Below are 21696 nucleotides of genomic sequence, written 5' to 3'. Positions count from 1 at the left end.
GCACCAGGACTTGATACTGTTCATATTACCTTTGTGCATTCAGCCACATCATCTGACTCACTTCTCTGGTTCTCTCTGTTTATCCATGACAGTCATGGAAACCCACTGAAGGATCCTGTTACCTCTCTCTTTGAGGAGATCCTTCTCTCAAGTGTTGGCTTGCCCAGTACCTATAAGGTTATCTCTGTTGCCATGGTTGAGAGTAAAAGAAATGTTCCATCCTGGGCAGACAGCACTTCCAAAACAGCTTTTACACTTCAGGCTTGAAATCCTGGAGTTCTTTATAAGTCTTAATTAAATTTCACCAAATGAAATTGCAGAGAACTAGGCAAATAATGTTACACCTGATTGATGTATTGTTTAGTAAACTCCGTGAATGAGTCAAAGAACGTTGACAGTCAGTATTAGGACTCAAAATTTGTGGACTGGGGTTTCTAGAACAGTGATTGTTCAATGGAAGGTGAGGTAGGGGCTGAGGGTTTTAAAAGAATATGGGCCTTTGCCAAAGCATGCATTCTCTTCTCTTCCTGGAACAAGATTTTGCTAGAGCCCACTCCTTCACTGCACCGTCACCCTCCTCCACCAGAACTGCATTGGGGCCACTTGTGTAGGTGGAAAAGTCCACAGGTGAGTTGGATATTTGCTCCCCACTCTTCCGGAGCTGTCTGAGCCTGGTACTTGTCTTGCTCAGTTCCTCATTTCAGCATTTTTTATACTTAATAACCCTTCTAAAGTAGAAAATCATTTGGCTGCTTCCCTAAGAATATCTGCTGTAGGTTTTTCTGTCTGCTGAACTTCCATTTACTAAATTGAGAAGTTGGTGTCGGAAATATTTTTCAGGTGACTTGTGTAAGGTTCTGATGAGGCAAAGGGGGATCGTGGGATGGCAGAGGAGTTGGCAGTAATTTTCAATTCACTTTATTCATCTTTAGTGTTTTTAACATCTTAATTTTTTCTTCTCTAAGATTTTAAGACACATTTGACTTTACCTTTGCGTTCCTGCCTAATTTCAAACCCAATGATGTTTTTGAGTTCTCCTGTTAGCCGTCTTCCCTTGCCGTGAGTTTCTTTTTCTTTGAACTAAGGAATGTAGCCTTTCTAAAATTTAGTCTTGATCAACACCCACCTCACCTGTTGGATGAACCACCTCATCATCTTTCACCAGATTGGAAAAGCACCGTCTCCTGCCTGAAAGGCGGAGAGCAGTTGATTTCTACAATCAGCTTGGCTTCCCTTTGATTTTGTAATCTGTTTCTAGAGATTATGGGCGAGCTTTGAATTCCAAGGCTCTGGGCCTGTCAGCTTTTGAGGCAAAAAACTTTGAAGCAGATCCTCTGTCTCAGGTTTCAGAAGGGCGGCCTGTGTGTTAGAGGATGAAATTAATTTGTTTTCATCTTGTAATATAAGGGAAACATGAATAATGATCACTGCTGGCATTGTAACACCCTGGGGGTTTTATTTGCTCATTTTATTTTATGGGTTTAAAAATATTGTTTGTTTTTTGAGAACCCTCATCAAATCACGTGGAAACCTGAGAGAAAAGCACAATCCTTTCAGAAATCCTCACTGAGCATGACTACCTCTGTGAATCTGTCTATTGTATATTTACTTTAAAATGACTTAATCTCCCCATTGATGCACTTGGTATAACTAGGAAACACTCCAGCTCAGATTCAAGAGGTGGAAGGGAGGAAGAAAGAATGCAGGGCAATTTCCAGGAATTCCATGTTCTTAAACATTATACCCTTTCAAGTACTAATTATACAGGACTTAGGCAATAATGGGGTTACATGGAATTGTTTTTGCATATGTTAAAACTTACAGGTTAACATTACCACTGAAACCTTTTTTTAAAATAAAGATCCCTCTATACCATTCATTGTTATAATATGGTTCGGTAATAATATTTCATGTATCATCACAATTTAAAAAATATAAAGGTGCATATGAGTGTTATTGATAGAGCTATACCCTTTCTGCACATAACTATGCATCCCTACTGGGCTACAGAAAAAGGTGTTTTTTTTTTTTTTTGTAGAGATGAGGTCTCTCTATGTTGCCCAAGCTGGTCTCAAACTCCTGGCTTCAAGTGATCCTTCTCCCTCAGTCTCCCAAAGTACTGGGATTACAGGCATGAGCCACTGTACCAAACCCTGAAAAAGCATTCTTTACCAAGGCCCAGAGCTCCAATTTTTCTTTGGGGTTTTGAATGATGAAAAAAAAATGGAAAACTGATAGAGTTCCTCAAACTTCAATATAAATCAACAGAATTTTAGTCTTCAAAGCATTTGCTGTAACTGATTTTTAAGGCCTCACATTTTATCTATAATAGTACAAATGTGAACTCAACAATGTGTCATTTGACACAGAAGTGAATTTATATTTTTAATAATATTTGCATTGTGTGTATACTGAAATAACTGTACTATAACACAAGGGAAAAAATAATTATCCCAGGAAAACACTCAACAAATGAATCTAGGAAAATCTGCAGGGTGCTTAAAAATGAACTTGCAGAGATAAAAATTTTTCATTTAGAAGTTTTCTGAATGTTTAGCCTCAAAGTCATTCCCATTTCTTCCTGAATACTGCTCTCTAAACATAAACCCTCACCAGAGCTATTTAAAATAGACACACACACACACACACACACACACACACACACACACAGAGAGTGGTTTCCCCTTAACCCTCAATGAGTCTCTCCACACCCCCCACTTTCCCCTGCAATGGTATGATCTGCATTTGATCGAAAACTGAAGGTGCCAAGCTGTGACAGCTTCCTCAACTTCAGAGTCATTTGCTACAACCTAGGATAGCCCCATGTTCAATGATGCTTTCCTTTTCCACCAACAGGGGCAAATCGAAGTAGACAGCGAAACCATCTTCAAGTTAGCCGCGTTTGTTTTACAGGTAAGATTGGACAAACTGCCTCTTAGCAGCTCCCTTGTGTTTGTTCGTTTTTGTTAACTGCCTGCAACTCTGAAACTTTTGCATGGGCCAGTGTCTGCTGGATTTTTAAGCCAGTTAGTTGTTTGCTGATGAAAACTGTGAGCCACCGTCTTCTGCTTTCGAATAGTTTGCATGAGCTACAATGTGATCTTGTGAGTCTCAAAGAAAAATGAGATTTAGCCTGCTCTGAAGGAAAAGAGTTAAACTCATATTCCTGGAAGAGAGCTCTGGGATACTTGAGGGAGCAGTTGTTACAACAGCTGTAATTTTCATATAAATTTAGTAACTTTTGTATACATTTTCTTGTGGTCCAGTAAAAGAGCCTTTTAGTTCTTAAAGGCGTTAGTCTGTTTCCATGCTGGTTTAAAAAGTAAAGGGAAAACAAATAGTATATGTTTGTTTACCTGTATTGTGGTTTAAAAGGTCTTCCTCCAGTCTAAAAAGTGTGCCACTTGAATGAAAAGCATTTATCATGTGATCTTAAAAACGTACCGTGAGAAATAATTATTTGTGCTTTTTCACATATAGATGTTTCTTTTGTTAAGAATAAGGAATATTCCTAACAGGACAGTCAGCGTTTTCTTATCAGTGCCTAATTCTTATGGCTGTAGGGAGAGCGGTCCTGAGAAACACTCTTCCGAACAAAACTTAGGAACTTTAAGAGGCGAAGTAATCAAGATAAAACTCATTTAGCTTAACAAAAATACATATTGATCAACTCCATTTGTTTTTGTTTGTTTGTTTTTAGGAAGCCAAGGGAGATTATACCAGGTAATGATTTTCTTTTCTGATATTACTATGCAAACTAACCCTAAAGAATCATTTTATGTTGTTATTTTAAATAACAATGGATACAAAATCAAAGGAAAGTAGAACTCTGAGGCAGGAGACTGAGATCTCTTCGCTCCTCAAATAAAGACCTATTCTTTTTGTGAATGAATCAGGGAATGACGCTTTCTTACAGTTTTTCAAGCCAGAATGCCAGCGAATTGTAACCAGAAGCTCTCCAAAGTTCTGTTTTCTGTCATCTGTTAATTAGTGAGATGAAGAAATCTATAAAAAGCTTTGATAGCTTATGCTGATAAAAAAAAAAAACTTACAATAATCTTGTATTCGAAGAGTTATAATGTATGCACAAAAAGATTAAATCCATCAGCTGCTTAGTTAAGGGATTAATAGGGGCTTTCTTTCGCAGCTGCCCCAGAGGGGCCTCACCCTTCATACACTTGACCTAACAGTTGTATTGTTGCTGCGGAGACACTCACTGGTTCTAACTGCCTCACTGGCCACATCCACAGAGAGTGTTTATATTTGAATTCACCCTCTACCTGCTCCATTCTGTCCTTTTAGTGCAATCGTTGGAGTTGTAGAAACAGTTAAAGGGTGGAGGCAACGCTTCCCTTTGTAGGCCAGTGACCCCTTTGAAAGCCCGGCCTCTACGATGTTAATGTTCGACTCCTGGTAGACGTTTACTCGTAGATTATTTACAGATCGCCTAGCACTCATTCCCAGCCAAGTCTTTGAATAATGCGCCCCTTAACGGACTAACACAATAATGCCTTCCAAGCTTGAAAACTTCCAGTTACGGAGTTGTACTTCACTTCAGAAATTCCCAACACTCTTGTCATCTGCCCATTCGGCTTTGGTAGAATGTTCAAGGATGCCACTTAAAACACCATAAATCCTCACCACAATCTCCCACCAGTTCTGGTTTGTGCTTTCTCTCTCTCTGTCTCCCTCCCTGTGTGTGTATTTACATTTTTCTAGGTTAAGAAATTTGAAGAAATCATGAAAATCAAACACCAATTGTTTTTAATGGAAAGAAAAGGGCAGGAGATTAAAAAAAAAAAAAAAGAGGATAAAGTAGTTTATAGACCATTAGTATCATTAAAGGCTTACGCCTGAGGCTGGGCATGGTGGCTCACACCTGTAATCCCAGCACTTTGGGAGGCCGAGGAGGGAGGATCACTTGAGGCCAGGAGTTCCAGACCAGCCTGGCCAACATGGTGAAACCCTGTCTGTACTACACATATAAAAATTAGCTGGGCAAGGTAGCAGGCACCTGTAATCCCAGCCACCCAGGAGGCTAAGGCAGGAGAATTGCTTGAATCTGGGAGGCGAAGGTTGCAGAGATTGCACCACTGCACTCCAGCCTGGGTGATGGAGTGAGACTCAAAAAAAAAAAAAAAAGCTACTGTGTCTCTACTCTTGTCTTTCCCAGAAAAACCACGTTTCCTGGGAATATCAGATATGCAAGGAACACAGTCATTTATGGGGGTGATTTTTAAAAAACAACTCTAGGTAAGAAATCATGTGGGGGGGTGATGATAAAGTCAATTTGTAAATGAGGGTTTCAGGGCCCAAAAGCTCACACTCAATCATCTGTGGATTGCTAACCCACCTTCCCCACTTAGCCCTTCAAGCCTGTGACTGACGCCCTCTGAGCCTCAGTTTCCTCATCAGTAAAATGGTACCTTTCCCATAAAATTGTCATGAGAATCAAATGTATGTAAACGTTGCTCAGGGCAACATCTGGCTTACAGCAAATAATCTACACCCTTGGGCTACTATTATTAATTTAGTTATTATTATCCTCATTATTACTATCATCCTGTCTGGTCTCTTAGCTACCTCTGATGAGATTTTTGAGACTAAGGTTGTTCTGAAGAAGCTATAATAACCTATAGTTGTGGGGGAGGTGGAGAATAGAAAGAGAAAGGTTAATTTCACGAACCTTCCTTAGGGAAGATCCCTTGCCTGAAGCAAAGGAAGGCCTAAAAGGGACAGTCCTTCAGTTGTTCAAATATTTTAGCCCTAGGCCATCAAGGTTGGCAAGTTAATTCTGGGCAAGCCCAGTCCAGGCCTTTGCCTTCACTTGAGCTTGTTTCTGGTGGTTTTCCTGAGTGATCATGGGGTTGAAGTGGCGGACACTGTTTCGAAATTGTCCAAACTATGCTAAGTAGTGGAGAGAGTGTGGGACTGGAAATCACGTAGACTGGCAGCATCCCTCTGAGTGGCCACTTATCCTTTCTGAACCTCGGTTCCCTCATCTATAAGTTGGGGTTAATCAAAACAATGGCTTTGCAGGCTGGTTTTGAGGAGATATGGGAGCACTTCGTAAATTACCATGCTCTCCCTATCTGATCTTCTCCTCCCCCGAATAGAGAGGATATGTTTTTCCTCCAAAGTTTTGTTCTAAAACTCCTCTTTGTTTTTGTTTTTGTTTTGTTTTGTTTTGTCTTGTTTTGTTTTTGTTTATTTTTGAGACAGAGCATTGTTCTGTCACCCAGGCTGGTGTGCAGTGGCATGATCTCAGCTCACTATAACCTCCACCTCCTGGCTCCATCAGTTCTTTCATCTCAGCCTCCTGAGCGGCTGGGACTACAGGTACACACCATCACACCTGGCTAATTTTTGTATTTTTTGTAGAAACAGGGATTCACTATGTTACCCAGGCTGGTCTCAAACTCCTGGGCTCAGCTGATCTGCCTATGTTGGCTTCCCAAAGTGCTAGGATTACAGGTGCAAGCCACCGCACCCTGCCTTGTTATAAAACTCTTCTGAGAAAATCAGGCACCTGGCGCCAGGTGCAGTGGCTCATGCCTGTAATCCCAGCACTTTGGGAGGCCAAGGCAGGTGGATCACCTGAGGTCAGGAGTTTGAGACCAAACTGACCAACATGGAGAAACCCTGTCTCTACTAAAAATACAAAATTAGCTGGGCATGGTGGTACATGCCAGTAATCCCAGCTACTTGGGAGGCTAAAGCAGGAGAATCGCTTGAACCCAGGAGGCAGAGGTTGCGGTGAGCTGAGATCGCGCCATTGCATTTCAACCTGGGCAACAAGAGTGAAACTGTCTAAAAAAAAAAAAAAATTAGCCTGGCATGGTCACACACACCTGTAGTCCCAGCTCCTTGGAAGGCTGAGGTGAAAGAATCACTTGAACCCATAGGGTGGAGGTTGTAGTGAGCCAAGATGGTGCTACTGCACTCCATCCTGGATGACAGAGTGAGACTGTGTCACAAAAAAAAAAAGAAAAGAAAAAAGGAAAAGAAAATCAGGCAAGGCCAGGTGCACTCCTGTAATCCCAGCATTTTAGGAGGCCGAGATGGGCGGATCACTTGAGGCCAGGAGTTTGAGATCAGCCTGGCCAACATGGCAAAACCTTGTCTCTACTAAAAATACAAAAGTTAGCTGTGCATGGCGGCACACACCTGTAATACCAGCTACTGGGGAGGCTGAGACACAAGAATTGCTTGAACCTGGTGGTGGAGGTTGCGGTGAGCTAGAGATCACGCCACTGCACTCCAGCCTGCACAACAGAGCAAAACTGTCTCAACAAATAAAAATAAAAAACACAAAAAGAAAGTCAGGCAAAATAAAATACCATGAGGCAATATTGTAGTGGTTAGAGCAAAGACTGTGGAACTAGACAGCCTGATTCAAATGCCAGGTCGGCTACTTATTACCTGTGTAATCTTGAACAAATTATTTTAAATCTCCAAGCCTCAGTTTCCTCTGAAAAATGGGACTTACAATTATAATACACACTCCATAGGATTGTTGTGAGGATTAAATGAATTAATATTGCATTTGTAAAGTACTTAGAACAGTTCCTGCAATCCATTTTATTTTACCAAATTGATGGACATGATGGACTCCCCTATTGTTACAAATATTACTTGTTTCCTATATAATGGGAAAAAAGATGTTCATCATGGTGTTATTTATATTAGCTTTTTTCCCCATAAAGCTAATATAAAATATGCTGTGATGAACATCTGTGTGTATTTATTTTTAGTCTTGCTCTGTCACCCAGGCTGGAGTGCAGCTCACTGCAACCTCCACCTCCTGGGTTCAAGCAGTTATCCTGCCTCAGCCTCCCAAGTAACTGGGATTATAGGCACATACCGCCATACCCAGCTAATTTTTGTATTTTTAGTAGAGATGAGGTTTCACCATGTTGGCCAGGCTGGTCTCAAACTCCTGACCTCAGTGATCTGCCTGCCTCAGCTTCCCAAAATGCTGGGATTTTTTTTTTTTTTTTTTTTGAGACAGAGTCTCGCTCTGTCGCTCAGGCTGAAGTGCAATGGCGCCATCTTGGCTCACTGCAACCCCTGCCTCCTGGGTTCAAGCGATTCTCCTGCTTTAGCCTCCCAAGCAGCTGAGACTACAGGCATTGAGACTCTGTCTCAAAAAACATAATAAATAAATAAATAAACGTGGACCAAAATATGTACCCAAATACCTTCCTAGGCAAAGTGACTTTTTCAGTAAAAACAATGACTGAACACCTAATTCTTAAGGCTGCTCTAGTCCACTCCTTGTGAATATCTACCTCTTTCTTGAGCATTTCCAAAGCTGACCTCACCAACAGCCCAGCCTCCAAACCAGCTCCTCTTCCACTGTCTCCCTTTGAATTACAGCTCCATTCTCTCTTGAATGCTCTCTGGGATTTCCCCTTTCCCTTCCCATCTTTTTTCCACCTGTCAGATAGCTCCCTCCTTTCCTTCTGTTGATCAGCACCACAACTTTCTCAGTCCTCATTCCCTCCCATTCAGCCTGACTGTAAAAGTGTGTGTGTGTGTGTGAATTATGTGTTGAGCTAATAATTGAGTATTACAGTGTTATTTTATGTATTATTTTTTGAGATGGAGTCTTACTCTGTCGCCCAGGCTGGAGTGCAGTGGTGTGATCTCAGCTCACAGCAACCTCCACCTCCCGGGTTCAAGAAATTCTCATACCTCAGCCTCCCGAGTAGCTTGGATTACAGATGAGGACCACAACGCCCAGCTATTTTTTGTATTTTTAGTAGAGACAGGGTTTCACCACACTGGCCAGACTGATCTTGAACTCGTGGCCTCAGGTCATCCGCCTTTGTAGGCCTCCCAAAGTGCTGGGATTACAAGCGTGTGCCACCGCACCTGGCCTATGGCATTATTTTAAATGTCCATGTCTGATTTCATTCAGTCCTACCACAATAGCTGTTATCTCCATTGAACAAAGTAATAAATGTAAAATTTAAGCCCAAAGAGATTGTTACATTGCTGGTGAGTTCTCAGATCTGTTCTGATTCCACCACACACTACTGCCTGCGCGTAACCTCCAGTTACCTTCCTAAGACATAGATTTGATCATTGTTGTTTATTTCTAAAAATCTCTTAGTTTCTCATTGCACACAGACACCTGCCCACCAACACCACAACCTGGCGTTCAAGGCCATACTTGGTCGGCATTACACATGTAATCTCCCATTCTCTGCTGTGCATACTCCTTAGTATCTGCTCATGCCTCTCTTCCTTTTTCTTCGTGTAGCCCATGCTATGTGCCTTCATGGCTTTGCTCAAACTCTTCTTCCTAGAATGCCTTTAAAAATAGCAGTCCTCCCCTTTTTATTTTGCTTCCTGCCGTGTTTCCTTCAGAGTATTTTAAGTTAACATTATCATAACCAGTAGGAAACCCTGCTCTCTGAAAGTTAATTAAAATAGTGGAGTGGGGACTTCCATTTTCTTTAAATAGATGACAGTCTGAATTTCCAAGTCAGCCCTTAAACTGCAAAGATAACAGGCTACTTGGGTAACACAACACAGACAAACAGAGAATTCCTGAAAGCTGACACGGCAAGGAGGCAAGGCTTTATCACCCAGCTGCCAGCCACAAAAAAGTTTGTAAAAGCAAAGCTTTTTTTTTTTTTTTTTTTTTTTTTTTTTTTTTTTTTTTTGAGACAGAGTTTCACTCTTGTTGCCTAGGCTGGAGTGCAGTGGTGTGATCTCAGCTCACTGCAACCTCTGCCGTCTGGGTTCAAGCAATTCTCCTGCCTCAGCCTCCTGAACTAGCTGGGATTACATGCGTCCACCACCATGCCCAGCTAATTTTTGTATTTTTTAGTAGAGACAGGGTTTCACCATGTTGGCCAGGCTGGTCTTGAACTCCTGAGCTCGTGATCCACTGTCCTCAGCCTCCCAAAGTGCTGGGATTACAGATTACAGGCATGAGCCACCGTGCCCGGCCTTTTCTTTCTTTCTTTCTTTCTTTTTTTTTTTTAAGATTTTGAGAGGTGAAAGTTACCAAGTAACTATGTGATTAGGGTGCTTCTACTTGTAAGAAAAAGTGAGTGAGTACATTTTGCAATTCAATGCTGGGTCAGAATGAGAGTTATGTTAACACTTAGCTTCAAGTGGGAAGGGAATATTCACAATTTACAACTGTGCTACCAAAAAAAAAAAAATGCAGCTATTTCCCATGGGAAAGGAATTTCCTTGGATGCTCTGGAGACTAGTTAACGAAGGGAGGATAAAAACACTTTCAAGAAATTTGCCCCTTAGTTCTTACACCTCTGGAGCACTTAAAGCTCTGAAATCTAATTTCATTGCCAGAGCCTTTACCGTCAGTATCAATAATAAAAATATCATCTCCCGTGGGCAAAGCGCTATGGGGAGGCTGTAGTGAAGAGAGGAGCTTTGGAATTTAACTGCCTGGGTTCAAATCCAGGCCCAGCCACTTGTTATGTACCTGTGAGTAGTTTGCCTAGCCTCTCTGGAACCGTTTCTTTGTCTCAATAAACAATATTTGCCATTGTTACTGTTATTAATATGTTTAATCCTCACAGCAACCCTGTGATGGCACTGTCACTGTCCCCATTTTAGATAAGAAAACTGAACTTTGTAGCTGTTAAGTAGCTTACTACTTAGGTCACATAGCTAGACAGTGGCAAATTAGGGCTCCATACCACATGCATTTTACCACTGTTAGAGGTTTCCTTTTTTGTTTTCGGGTTTTTGTTTTGTTGTGTTTTTTTGAGATGGGTCCTCGGTCTGTTGCGCAGGCTGGAGTGCAGTGGTTTAATCACAGCTCACTGCAAACTCCGCCTTCTGGGTTCAAGCAATTCTTGAAATTAGCCACCACACCTGGCTAATTTTTTTATTTTCAGTAGAGATGGGGTTTCACCATGTTGGCCAGACTGATCTCAAACACCTAAATCTCGTAATCTGTCAGACTCGGCCTCCCAAAAGCTGGGATTACAGGTGTGAGCGACTGCACCCAGCCAGTTTCTTTTTTTGTATCCCAACACAAATTTGTAAGAATCATTACCTTCCTGGCCAGCAGAATAAAGAAGGCTTACTTGACAGAAATGGAATGTTTTTGTCTTATTTCAGGTTGGGCCTTTGATGAATCAACAAAACACTTTTGTGAAAAAAGCGCTTGAGAAGTGATTTTCCTCTCTACAATACTTAGTTAAAAGTTAAACAAAGTTCCCCGAGTTCTCTTGGCTAAGTTTTCAATCTGCTCATGAGCACTATAAATCTCCCAGAAGGGGACACATAAGCAGCATTTTCCACACTTATTTCAGCCTCTTGCTGGACCACACACTCTACTCTATGAACCACAGAATCAGAGTAGAAGTCAGGCTTCTGCATTTCACAGCTTAAGTATTTTACATTCAAAACCCCTTGCATTTCACAGCTTAAAAAACCCTGATGCAACTAAATGAACACAAAAACCCTAAGTCCCACCTTCATACATCTTTAGACAGTTACTAACACCACAGAGGATCAGTCCTATACAGGAAGTAACTCTCTTGATCCATTTGAGTTCTCAGTTTCTTTCTCCACTGGAGTGGACCAGGCCGTTACACCCATCATAGCTACTTGGTCCTGAAATGAAACTCAGCATACTTGGCCTCTTCAGGTAGCGGCTGGCTGAGACACAGGCATGTGTGGCATTCGGTAGGAATAGAAAGTAGCATGACATGAACTACTTCCACTTCTCAAAGTGCAAACCATCCAGAGTCTACGGGAGCTGTGGGACGACATTGTTGAGGGAGAATTCTACATTCCCCCACCGATAAGCATTTCCACGCCTTTTGGTTTGATTCTGGAAACACAGTAAGGGATAACATAACACATAACAATACAGTCTTGTTATCTGTGTTCCGATGGCTAATGTGGTTAATCCATTTTTTTTGTGTGATCAGGAAAGACACATTGAATCACACACACAGGAAGAGGGATTAAAGAGTTGGGACTTCAAGTTGACCATAAGTAATTTTTCACTTGTCTAGTAGGAAGTTTCCCAGGAGAGAAACACATTTCTTTGACTTTCCATTCTTTTGTAGAAAACATTGTCTGCATTGATTGGTTTTCTTTTCTGTGTTCTTTCTCTTTTTGTCTTTCCTTCTTCTTCTTCTTCTTCTTCTTCTTCTTTTTTTTTTTTTTTTGAGACAGAGTCACTCTGTCACCCAGGCTGGAGTGTAGTGGCGTGATCTCAGCTCACTGCAACCTCCACCTCCTGGGTTCAAGCAATTCTCCTGCCTCAGCCTCCCAAGTAGCTGGGACTACAGGCACATGCCACCATGCCCGACTAATTTTTTGTATTTTTAGTAGAGACGGGGTTTCACCGTGTTAGCCAGAATGGTCTCAATCTTCTGACCTGTGATCCACCCTCCTCCTCGGCCTCCCAAAATGCTAGGATTACAGGCATGAGCCACCATGCCTGGCCTATGTATCCTTTTTCTAACTCTAGATTTAAGAATAATTTTTTAAAAAATTGTAGTAAAATATACATAAAATTTATCATCTCAACCTTTTTGAAGAGTAGTGTTTGGTAGTGTTAAGTAATGTTTATGTTGGGTGTGTGTGTGTGTTTGAGAGAGTCTCGCTCTGTTGCCCAGACTGGAGTGCAAGTGGCATGATCTCGGCTCACTGCAACCTCCACCTCCTGGGTTCAAGCGATTCTCCTCCTTCAGCCTCCTGAATAGCTGGGATTACAGGCACGCACCACCACACCCGGCTAATTTTTTGTATTTTTAGTAGAGACAGGGTTTTACCATGTTGGCCAGGCTGGTCTCGAACTCCTGACCTCAGGCGATCCACCCGCCTCAGCTTCCCAAAGTGCTGGGATTACAGGTGTGAGCCACTGCGACTGGCCGTGTTTATGTTGTATGGCCAATCTCCAGAACTTTTTCATCTTGGAGGAACAGAAACTCTGCACCCATTAAACAGCTCCCCATTCACTCCTCCTGCAGTCCGTGGCCACCACCATTCTACTTTCTGTCTCTGTGAATTTAACAGGAGAAAAATAAAATTTTTAAAAAATATTTACAGATTTTCAAGTGAACCTGCTTCCCAGTCTGTCATTCTTATCGATGATGTTTCTTCTACCCATTATTAAGAGAGTTAAAGGTTCAAAGTAGACACAATCGGGGTCCTCAGGGAGCTGGCTGACGTTTAGAAAAATCTCTCATCACATTTTCATTCTCATTAGAAATTCCTTAGACCTAAAAACAAATACCTTGACAGTTGATCCCCATCAAGCATGCAGATGGGCAGAGCAATTGTCCCCTGTTACAAGTTAGGCCACAGACAAAAATGTAATGACAAAGGAATTCTAGCTGAGAGGACCCTGCACTTCCCAGAACACAAGCAGGTTTCCTGCTACAGGATGCATCTTTGGTAGAATGCTGAGAAAATAAAAGGCTGACACCAATCCCGTGGATCATGATGTTGAAAAAGTGAGTTTCTACGCTGAGCTTCCACTGGTTACCAATAGACCCTGTCAAACCAAGCCCCAAACTGCTCACAACTCGTAACTTGGCAAGTTACTTTCAAAGTTCTTTTCCCAGGCAGTTTATTATACACCCTTAGAGTTGCCAGATTTAGCAAATAAAAATATAGGCTGCCCAGTTAAATTGGAATTTCAGATGAACAACGAAAAATTTTTAAGTATGTCCAATATATTAAATCTGCCAACTCTAACCTAGATCACCCCTTTGGGATTCTTCTCAATGGTAATAATCCACCACCAGCCTGTGCAGAGAGTGGTAGGAATAAAGTGTTTGGTAAAATCTTTGGTTTATTATACTACCATCAGGAAGGAAGGAACATTGTTGTTGTTCCGAGGCAGGATTTTGCTCTGTCGTCCAGGCTAGAGTGCAGTGGCATGATCATGGATCACTGCAGATCATGTGCCCCCTGGGCACAAGTGATCTTCCCATTTCAGCCTCCCGAGTAGCTAGGACTACAGGTGTGTACCCCACGTCTGGCTAATTTTTGTATTTTCCATAGATGTGAGATTTCACCATGTTGCCTAGGCCGATCTCAAACTCCTGGGCTCAAGCAATTTAACCACCTCATTCTCAGTCTCCCAAAGTGCTTGGATTACAGGCATGAGCTACCACACCTGGCCAGGAAAGAACACATTTATTGAACATAGGCAAGTGCCTTCATAACATTCTATGGTAATATACCCAAGAATCCTATTCAACAGGTCAGTATTCGTATTTTTATAATATGGAAACCCAGGCTCACAAAGGTTAGTTTATCTAAGACCACAAAACTCCTAGGAACAGGGAGACCTGGGACTGAATGCAGTTCTAAAGGCCAAACCTTATTACTGTAAATCATAGGCCTAGAGCTGATTGGTTGGTTGGTCTTTTTGATTTTTTCCTAGGTACGTACTGGCTGGCTGTGTACTAGCTCTAGTAAAATAATGGGCAGCTAGGTGATCTTTCTAAATCTCAGTTTCTTCATCTGTAAATTAGAAAGAGCACCAACATCTTGGGTGCTATGAAGACTAAATGAGTTTGTGTAAGTAAAATGCTTCCACTTGTCGCACACAGCAAGTGCCTAGGATGGCCACCTTAAGAGCCCAAAGTGCTGTGGCTCACGCCTGTAATCCTGGCACTTTGGGAGGCCAATGCTGGCTAATTGCCTGAGCTCAGGAATTTGAGGCCAACCTGGGCAACATGGTGAAACCCTGTCTCTTCTAAAAATACAAACAATTAGCCGTGCATGGTGGTGCGTGCCTGTAATCCTAGCTACTCAGGAGGCTGAGGCAGGAGAATTACTTGAACCCAGGAGGCAGAGGTTGCAGTGGGCCAAGATCACGCCACTGCACTCCAGCCTGGATGACAGGGCAAGACTCTGTCTCAATAAATGAATACGTAAATAAAATAAAAGCCCAAATAGTATCTTTTATCATCCTATGAAAGAGGAGCTGAGAGATCTGAGGGAACTGGGGACCGGAGGTGGTGTAGAAATGCATGCTGACACCTGAACCCCCGTGAAGGCGCTAGAAATGCATGACGCCTAGAAATGCATGCTCACACCTAAACCCCCATGAAGGCCTTCTTTGCATGCTCACACCAGTAGCCCTGTGAAGGAGCTTCTTTGGATGAAGGATGGGCCAACAACTTCCCACCTTGCTCAGAAACAGTGGGAGGCATCCCTAGCTTTGGCCAGAGGCCAGGAGAAAGGCTTACATAATTCTTTCAGTTCTCACTTTTCACTCTGTAAATAGCTGCAACCTGACTTGGGTTAAGGTCTGATCAAGAAAGGTTTAAATGGGGTAGGGAGGAAATTCCAAGAATGGAAAGACCCTGTGGCTTAGGAGGGGAGGAGAGCAAGGTCTGGCACAGCCAGCTGGGCGTTTCCTTTCCCGGCCCCTCCCTCTTCTTCCGTTCCTCCCTAGCTTTCCAATTCTCTCCTCTTCCTCTTCCTCCTCTTGTGCTCCGGCCTGCAGTTGTTCCGAGAACAAACCTCTGGTCCTTTAGATCTGTTGCCACCTACTGTGGGAACTTTGGTAAGTTTTCAACTTTCAGTGGGTCTTGTTTCTCTCATCTGCGCATTCAAGGGTTGGACCAAATGAATTCACCTTGCTTACCTGGCTGGGTGGAACTGCTCTCTTTTAAGTTTAGTCTGGATGGGTAGAAAGTGAGGAGGCCTCTTTCTTTTAGCTGTTACGCAATTAGCTCAGTCTGTAATCAGTTTTTCTGAACTCATTTGCGATAATCAGGAGTGGCATGAGGCATTGAATGAACTTGAGCTCTAGCTTTCTGCCTTTGCATATGATTGACTGCAAATAAAAGTGTCGGCTTGTTTCTTCTTTTCTTCAGCCCATCCCAGGCCTTAGTATCCCCTAACAGTAACAGAGATAACTCATCCAGGGTAGAGATCTTACTTGGAGCTTTTTGAGTCAGTATAAAAAGTGGGGCTTCAGAAATACCTTTTGTGGGTTAAGGAGCCTTAATTGATATATTGGACTTCTCACCTGTAGCAGTTTGGACTCCCTGTTTTAAGGTTCTGCTGAAAATGACTGGAGTCTGGTTTTGCAGCTCATGTAAAAGTGTTTTTTAAAAACTAAATTTGGGGCCGGGCACGGTGGCTCATGCTTGTAATCCCAGCACCTGGGGAGGCTGAGGCGGGCAGATCACTTGAGGTCAGGAGTTCCAGACCAGCCTGGCCAACATGGTGAAACTCCATCTCTACTAAACATATAAAAATTACCCAGGCATGGTGGCAGTTGCCTATAGTCCCAGCTACCCGGGAGGCTGAGGCAGGAGGATCGCTTGAACCCAGGAGGTGGAGGTTGCAGTGAGCCGAGATTTTGCAACTGCACTCCAGCCTGGGCAACAGAGCGAGACTCCGTCTCAAAAACAAAACAAAACAACAACAACAAAAAACCCTAAATTTGGTGTCCTTGATACTAAGGGACAATTAGGCTATGGTTTTTGTTTGGTTTGTTCTGGTTTGGTATTGTTCAAGAAACACTGCTAACACATTAAGTCTTGTTATCTATGTTCAGATCCTTGATGTGGTTAATCCAGTTTGGGGTAATCCAGTTTGATCTAGTTGAAAAAGGTAGACTGTCATCACCTAAGCAATACATATTTTGATGGAATTAATCAGTGGCCACCATAATGATAAATGCTGAAGCCTCAAAGTTAAAATCTTTCCTCTGCTCCTTCCCCATTTCCTGTCCCCTCTTCCTAGAATCCTGGAGGAGTAAGGCAAAGTGGTTAATGCACAGGTTTGGAGTCGCATTTGCTTTGTGAGTTTAAATTGCTTAATCTCTCTCAACTCTCTGTTTTCACATCCATGGACCAGGGACACTGATGTTAATAGCATAATACGCCTATAGAGAACAGGGTTAGCCCAGTCTCTGCCACCTGGTAATACCCAGTGAGAGAGCTGTTGTCGCTTAGAAGTATTTCTTCTTTTTTTTTTTTCTTTTCTTTTTTTAATTTGATAGGGAATCTTGCTCTGTTGTCTAGGCTGGAGTATAGTGGCATGATCTCGGCTCACTGCAACCTCCGCCTCCCAGGCTCAAGCAATTCTTCTGTGTCAGCCTCCTGAGTAGCTGGGATTACAGGCACCCGCCACCACGCCCAGCTAATTTTCATATTTTTAGTAGAGACAGGGTTTCACCATGTTGGCCAAGCTGGTCTTGAACTTCTGACCTCAGGTGATCCACCCACCTCTGCCTCCCAAAGTGCTGGGATTACAGGCATGAGCTACTGCGCCTGGCCCTTTAGAAGTATTTCTTTTGGGGGATTAGATGACAGCACTCATATTTTGTCACTGCCAGTTCAGGTCACTTGCTAGAGTCTCCTAAAACAAACCTCCTGAGCTGTCCACCCAAAAGCTTTGCACAGCCTCCCTGACCACCTCTCCAATTTAAGGAGTTGATTATGGTTTCTTTCTTGAAAATATTATTATTATTATTATTATTATTATTATTATTATTTGAGACAGGGTCTCACTCTGTCGCCCAGGCTGAAGTGCAGTGGCATGAGATTGGCTCACTGCAGCCTCCGCCTCAGCTTCCTGAGTAGCTGGGACTACAGGCACACACCACCACACCCGGCTAATTTTTTGTATTTTTAGTAGAGGTGGGGTTTCACCATGTTGGCCAGGCTGGTCTGGAACTCCTGACCTCAAGTGATCCGCCCTCCTCAGCTTCCCAAAGTGCTGGGATTACAAGCATGAGCCACCACACCCAGTCAAAATCTCTGTTTTATGTTGTGTTTATCCTATTGCAGTGGTTCTTAAGCCCTTTGTTAAAAGCAGATTGCTGGGCCCCACCCTTGGCCTTTCTGATCCAGTAGGTCTGGGGTGGAACCTGAGATTTGCCTTTCCAGCAAGTTATCCGAGAATGCCAATGCTGCCGGTCAGGGTACGAGGGTACAATGATAATCACTGTTTTCTTGTGTTTGTCACCTTTAATATTGCTTTACCTAGGAATCAGTAAAGAGAAATTTAGGGTTAGAAATTTCTAGTTATTTAGTCCAGCAGATAATAAGCTGAATTCATCATTGAAGGCCAGATTCTACAAACAACTGAAAGAAACATGATATTCTTTTTAATAAAGGGCAATTTGAAGGCAAGTTAGTCAGTGAAAAGCTCTTAAACTGCTAATCACCCAGGTCTTGATCAGTGCCAGTAGATTAGTTGAGGAAATTGGTGTTTATTAATAGTAACCAAGATCCTTTTTAATAATTACTTGTTTATGCAATCTGTCATCCTTCAATAGAAGATCCAGCTCAAATGGTTGGATTGATAGTTAAGTTGGCACCTGTTACACCTATTTAACAGACATTCAATGCAGTTTCTTTTTGTTTTGTTTTTGTTTTTGTTTTTTGAGACAGGGTCTCACTCTGTCACCCAGGCTGGAGGGGGCAGTGGCATGATCTCAGCTCACTGCAGCCTCCACCTCCCGGTTCAAGCAATTCTCCTGCTTCAGCCTCGTGAGTAGCTGGGACTCCAGGCACGCGCCACCAGGCCCAGCTAATTTTTGTATTTTTAGTAGAGATGGAGTTTCACCATATTGGCCAGACTGGTCTGGAACTCCTGACCTCAACTGATCTGCCTGCCTCAGCCTTCCTAAATGTTGGGATTACAGGCATGAGCTACTGCGCCTGGTCTAAATAAACTTTTGTAGCTGCTATGATCACTAACTCTGTCCCATTCCTTCAGTATAGTTCAGAACCTTGATGGGTCATCACAGGTTTCTAGTAAGCATAGACAAAGAAATGACTTCTCATCAAGGCCTATACAAGGCATCCCCAGAAGACTGGCAAATGTTTCCAATTAGCTCCATTCCTAATAACAGTAAATCTTTGGTTTGCATGGGACACAGTACTAATTAGAGTTCTCAGCTGTGATGACTTGCCCAAATCCTGGGAGGCCCGTGTCATAATCTTTTAATCTCTGATTAATTAATCAGAAATTAATTAATCTGATTAATCAGAAATTTAAAAACAGATTAATTAATAAGCTGTATGGTACATTTATACTTAATAACAGGCTTTAGACTTTACTGAGTGTTCAAATAGGCACTTAACTATGGCTTTTTTACATCCACATATGCATTTTCTGAAATAAGGATTTTGAGTTGAAAAAAGAACTCCAGTCTCAAGTTAATTTTTTTTTCTTTTTCTTTTTTTTTTTTTTTTTGGAGGCAGGGTCTCACTGTCACCCAGGCTGGAGTGCAGTAGGTGATCGTGGCTCATTGCAGCCTCGACCTCCCAGGCTCAGGTGATTCTCCCACCTCAGCCTCCCAAGTAGCTGGGAGTATAGGCATGTGCCACCACGCCCAGCTAATTTTTTTGTATTGTTTGTAGAGACGAGGTTTCACCATGTTGGCCAGGCTGGTCTCGAACTCCTGGGCTCAAGTGACCCATCTCGCCTCCCAAAGTGCTGGGATTACAGGTGTGAGCCACTGCACCCAGCCCCAAGTTAACTTTCTAAACAGGTTAGGTTTAGAACGTGAGGTTTCTGTAGCTGTTTCCACTTGGATATTATATTTAACATGCATTTTTTATGCACCCTTGGTTTAGGTTTCAGGTAAGGAAGCGCTTTGTTTGGAGAAGAAAAGTGAAATGCGGGGCTGGTGTGGTGGTTCAAGCCTGTAATCCCAGTACTTTGAGAAGCCAAGATGGGAGGATCACTTGAGCCCAAGGGTTTGAAACCAACCTGGGCAACATAGGAGACCTCATCTCTACCAAAAAAAAAAAAAAAAAAAAAAAAAAGTGAAATTTGCGGCTTTGGGGCTTGGGCTTTCTTTTCTTTTTTTTTTTTTTTTTTAAGCTGTTCTAGAAATAGAGGATGCCCTCACACCAAGCATAGGACAGCAAGGGTCTTAGTTTTCTCTAGGAAGTGCTAGCATGCCCAGTTTGCTAATTGCCTGCACTCCCTTCTACTCCAGTCTCTGAGGGCAGGTGGCTGATTGTTGCTGTGCAAGCCCACAATTAGCCACAAGCAGGTGCACTCATTTGCTGGGGGTGGCTTTTTCCACACAAGTGCTCCAGCACACACAAAGGGTAGCCTCAGTTTTGCCAGCCATGTGGCTTTCTCAAAAATGAGTGGGGTTGGCACATTCCATCGGGGTACTTGGGGTCAGCAAAGAAAAACAACAGCCCATGAAAGAGGGCTTCAGAATGACCCAAGGAATTGTTGCCTGAGAAATAGTTGTAGTAGTTAAGTAGAGGGTCATGGGCAGCTTCCTTCTGGAAAGTTATCGAAATAGGAATCTGGAATGCCTAAGGGAGGAGTTCAGCCTAGATAATCAGATAAAATGCAAGCATGTTCTTCATTGTGACATCTGAATTCCTGCTGAAATTATGGAGAGAAGCAATTTCTGGTTTGGTCACTGAGAAGTAGCAAGTGATGTAGATTTATGGGCATTCTCTCTGGCTAGGGCCCGGAGAAACCAGTCCCTCATGGCAATTCTGGTCAAGTGCATCTTTAAAATAACATATCCGTTGCCATTAGGGTCAGGAATGTCCAGTCAGGTTGAATGTATTTATTGCTGGTGAAAGGCGGAGACATCCCGATTGAGGCTTGTTCACCTCCCCTACTACTTTTGGGCCCTCCCTCTGAACTCTGAGGTTGATCCTGACTCATAAATCATGCCTCCTGCCCAGCCAGCCAGGGAGGGGCCTTCTGTGCAGAAGCCAGACCTGACTGTTCCTACAAGCTCCATAGATCCCTGCAGCCTCAGGCTCCCAAACAAATTCCCCAGGAGGGGGAACAAATAAGCACTCAGCTACTGCCAGTCTGCTCAAACGTGAAATCCTGTTTGATCCTAAACTCTGAAAATGATCGAGCTTAACCTTCTAGAATAACATGCCAGTGTTTCTAACACCCCAGTGGATTCATTTTTGGTTCAGTAGGTTCTAACCTCTTGCGTCACCATTGCAGCACCTCACCATAACAGGGCAGTGAGCTTGAACTTCGGCTTTCCCTACATCCACTCAACTGGCCATACTTGATTCCATTTTTGTTGTGAATTATATCACATAGAAGAATGCAGAAAATATGTATATTGATATAAGGAACAAATTAGAAGGATGCAGCTGGGCCGGACACGGTGGCTCAATCCTGTAATCTCAGCACTTTTGGAGGCAGAGGCAGGCAGATCACCTGAGGTCAGGAGTTCGATAACAGCCTGGCCAACATGGCAAAACCCCGTCTCTACTAAAAATACAGATATTAGCTGGGCATGGTAGCGCACACCTGTAGTCCCAGCTGCTGGGAGGACTGAGGCAGGAGAATCGCTTAAACCCAGCAGGAGGAGGTTGCAGTTAGCCAAGATCATGCCACTGTACTCCAGCCTGGGTGCCAGAGTCTCAGAGAAAAAAAAAAAAAGAGGATGCAGCCATATAACCACTGCCAGTGAGGAATGTTGCCAGGACCCCAGAAGCCTCCTGCCCCTCATTGTATATTGTACTTTCCTACCTAGAGTAAAATTCCCTCTTTCCTCATGGGCATTCTGACTCTATGGTACATATTTTCTTGTCTTTGTTTTGTTAAGCCTATAGCACCCAGTATTTCAAGGCTGTCTCCCATCCAAGAACTAACCAGCCCCTTCCTAGATGAGACGAGTTCGGGCGCTTGTCTTTATGTGTGATTCTTTCTAGTTTCATTTTGTTTGTTTTGAACCTTTATATATGTGAAATAGTGATT

General features: G+C 42.8%; 1 protein-coding gene across 5 annotated transcripts in view; it reads left to right on the top strand.

Annotated features, from left to right (window-relative positions):
* The window catches only part of FRMD4B (FERM domain containing 4B), a 360926-nt gene that overhangs the window by 278856 nt on the left and 60374 nt on the right, over window positions 1–21696 (top strand). For all 5 annotated transcript variants that reach the window (XM_050781288.1, XM_050781285.1, XM_050781286.1 and 2 more), the window contains 2 exons: window positions 2857–2913; window positions 3701–3723. In XM_050781288.1, the coding sequence (XP_050637245.1) occupies window positions 2857–2913; window positions 3701–3723 (80 nt within the window). The remainder of the gene's footprint in view (window positions 1–2856; window positions 2914–3700; window positions 3724–21696) is intronic.

Source organism: Macaca thibetana, chromosome 2, assembly GCF_024542745.1.
Source record: "Macaca thibetana thibetana isolate TM-01 chromosome 2, ASM2454274v1, whole genome shotgun sequence".
Lineage (NCBI taxonomy): Eukaryota > Metazoa > Chordata > Mammalia > Primates > Cercopithecidae > Macaca > Macaca thibetana.
The sequence above is the reverse complement of the archived record's forward strand: the minus strand, read 5'-3'. Positions and strand labels throughout refer to the sequence as shown.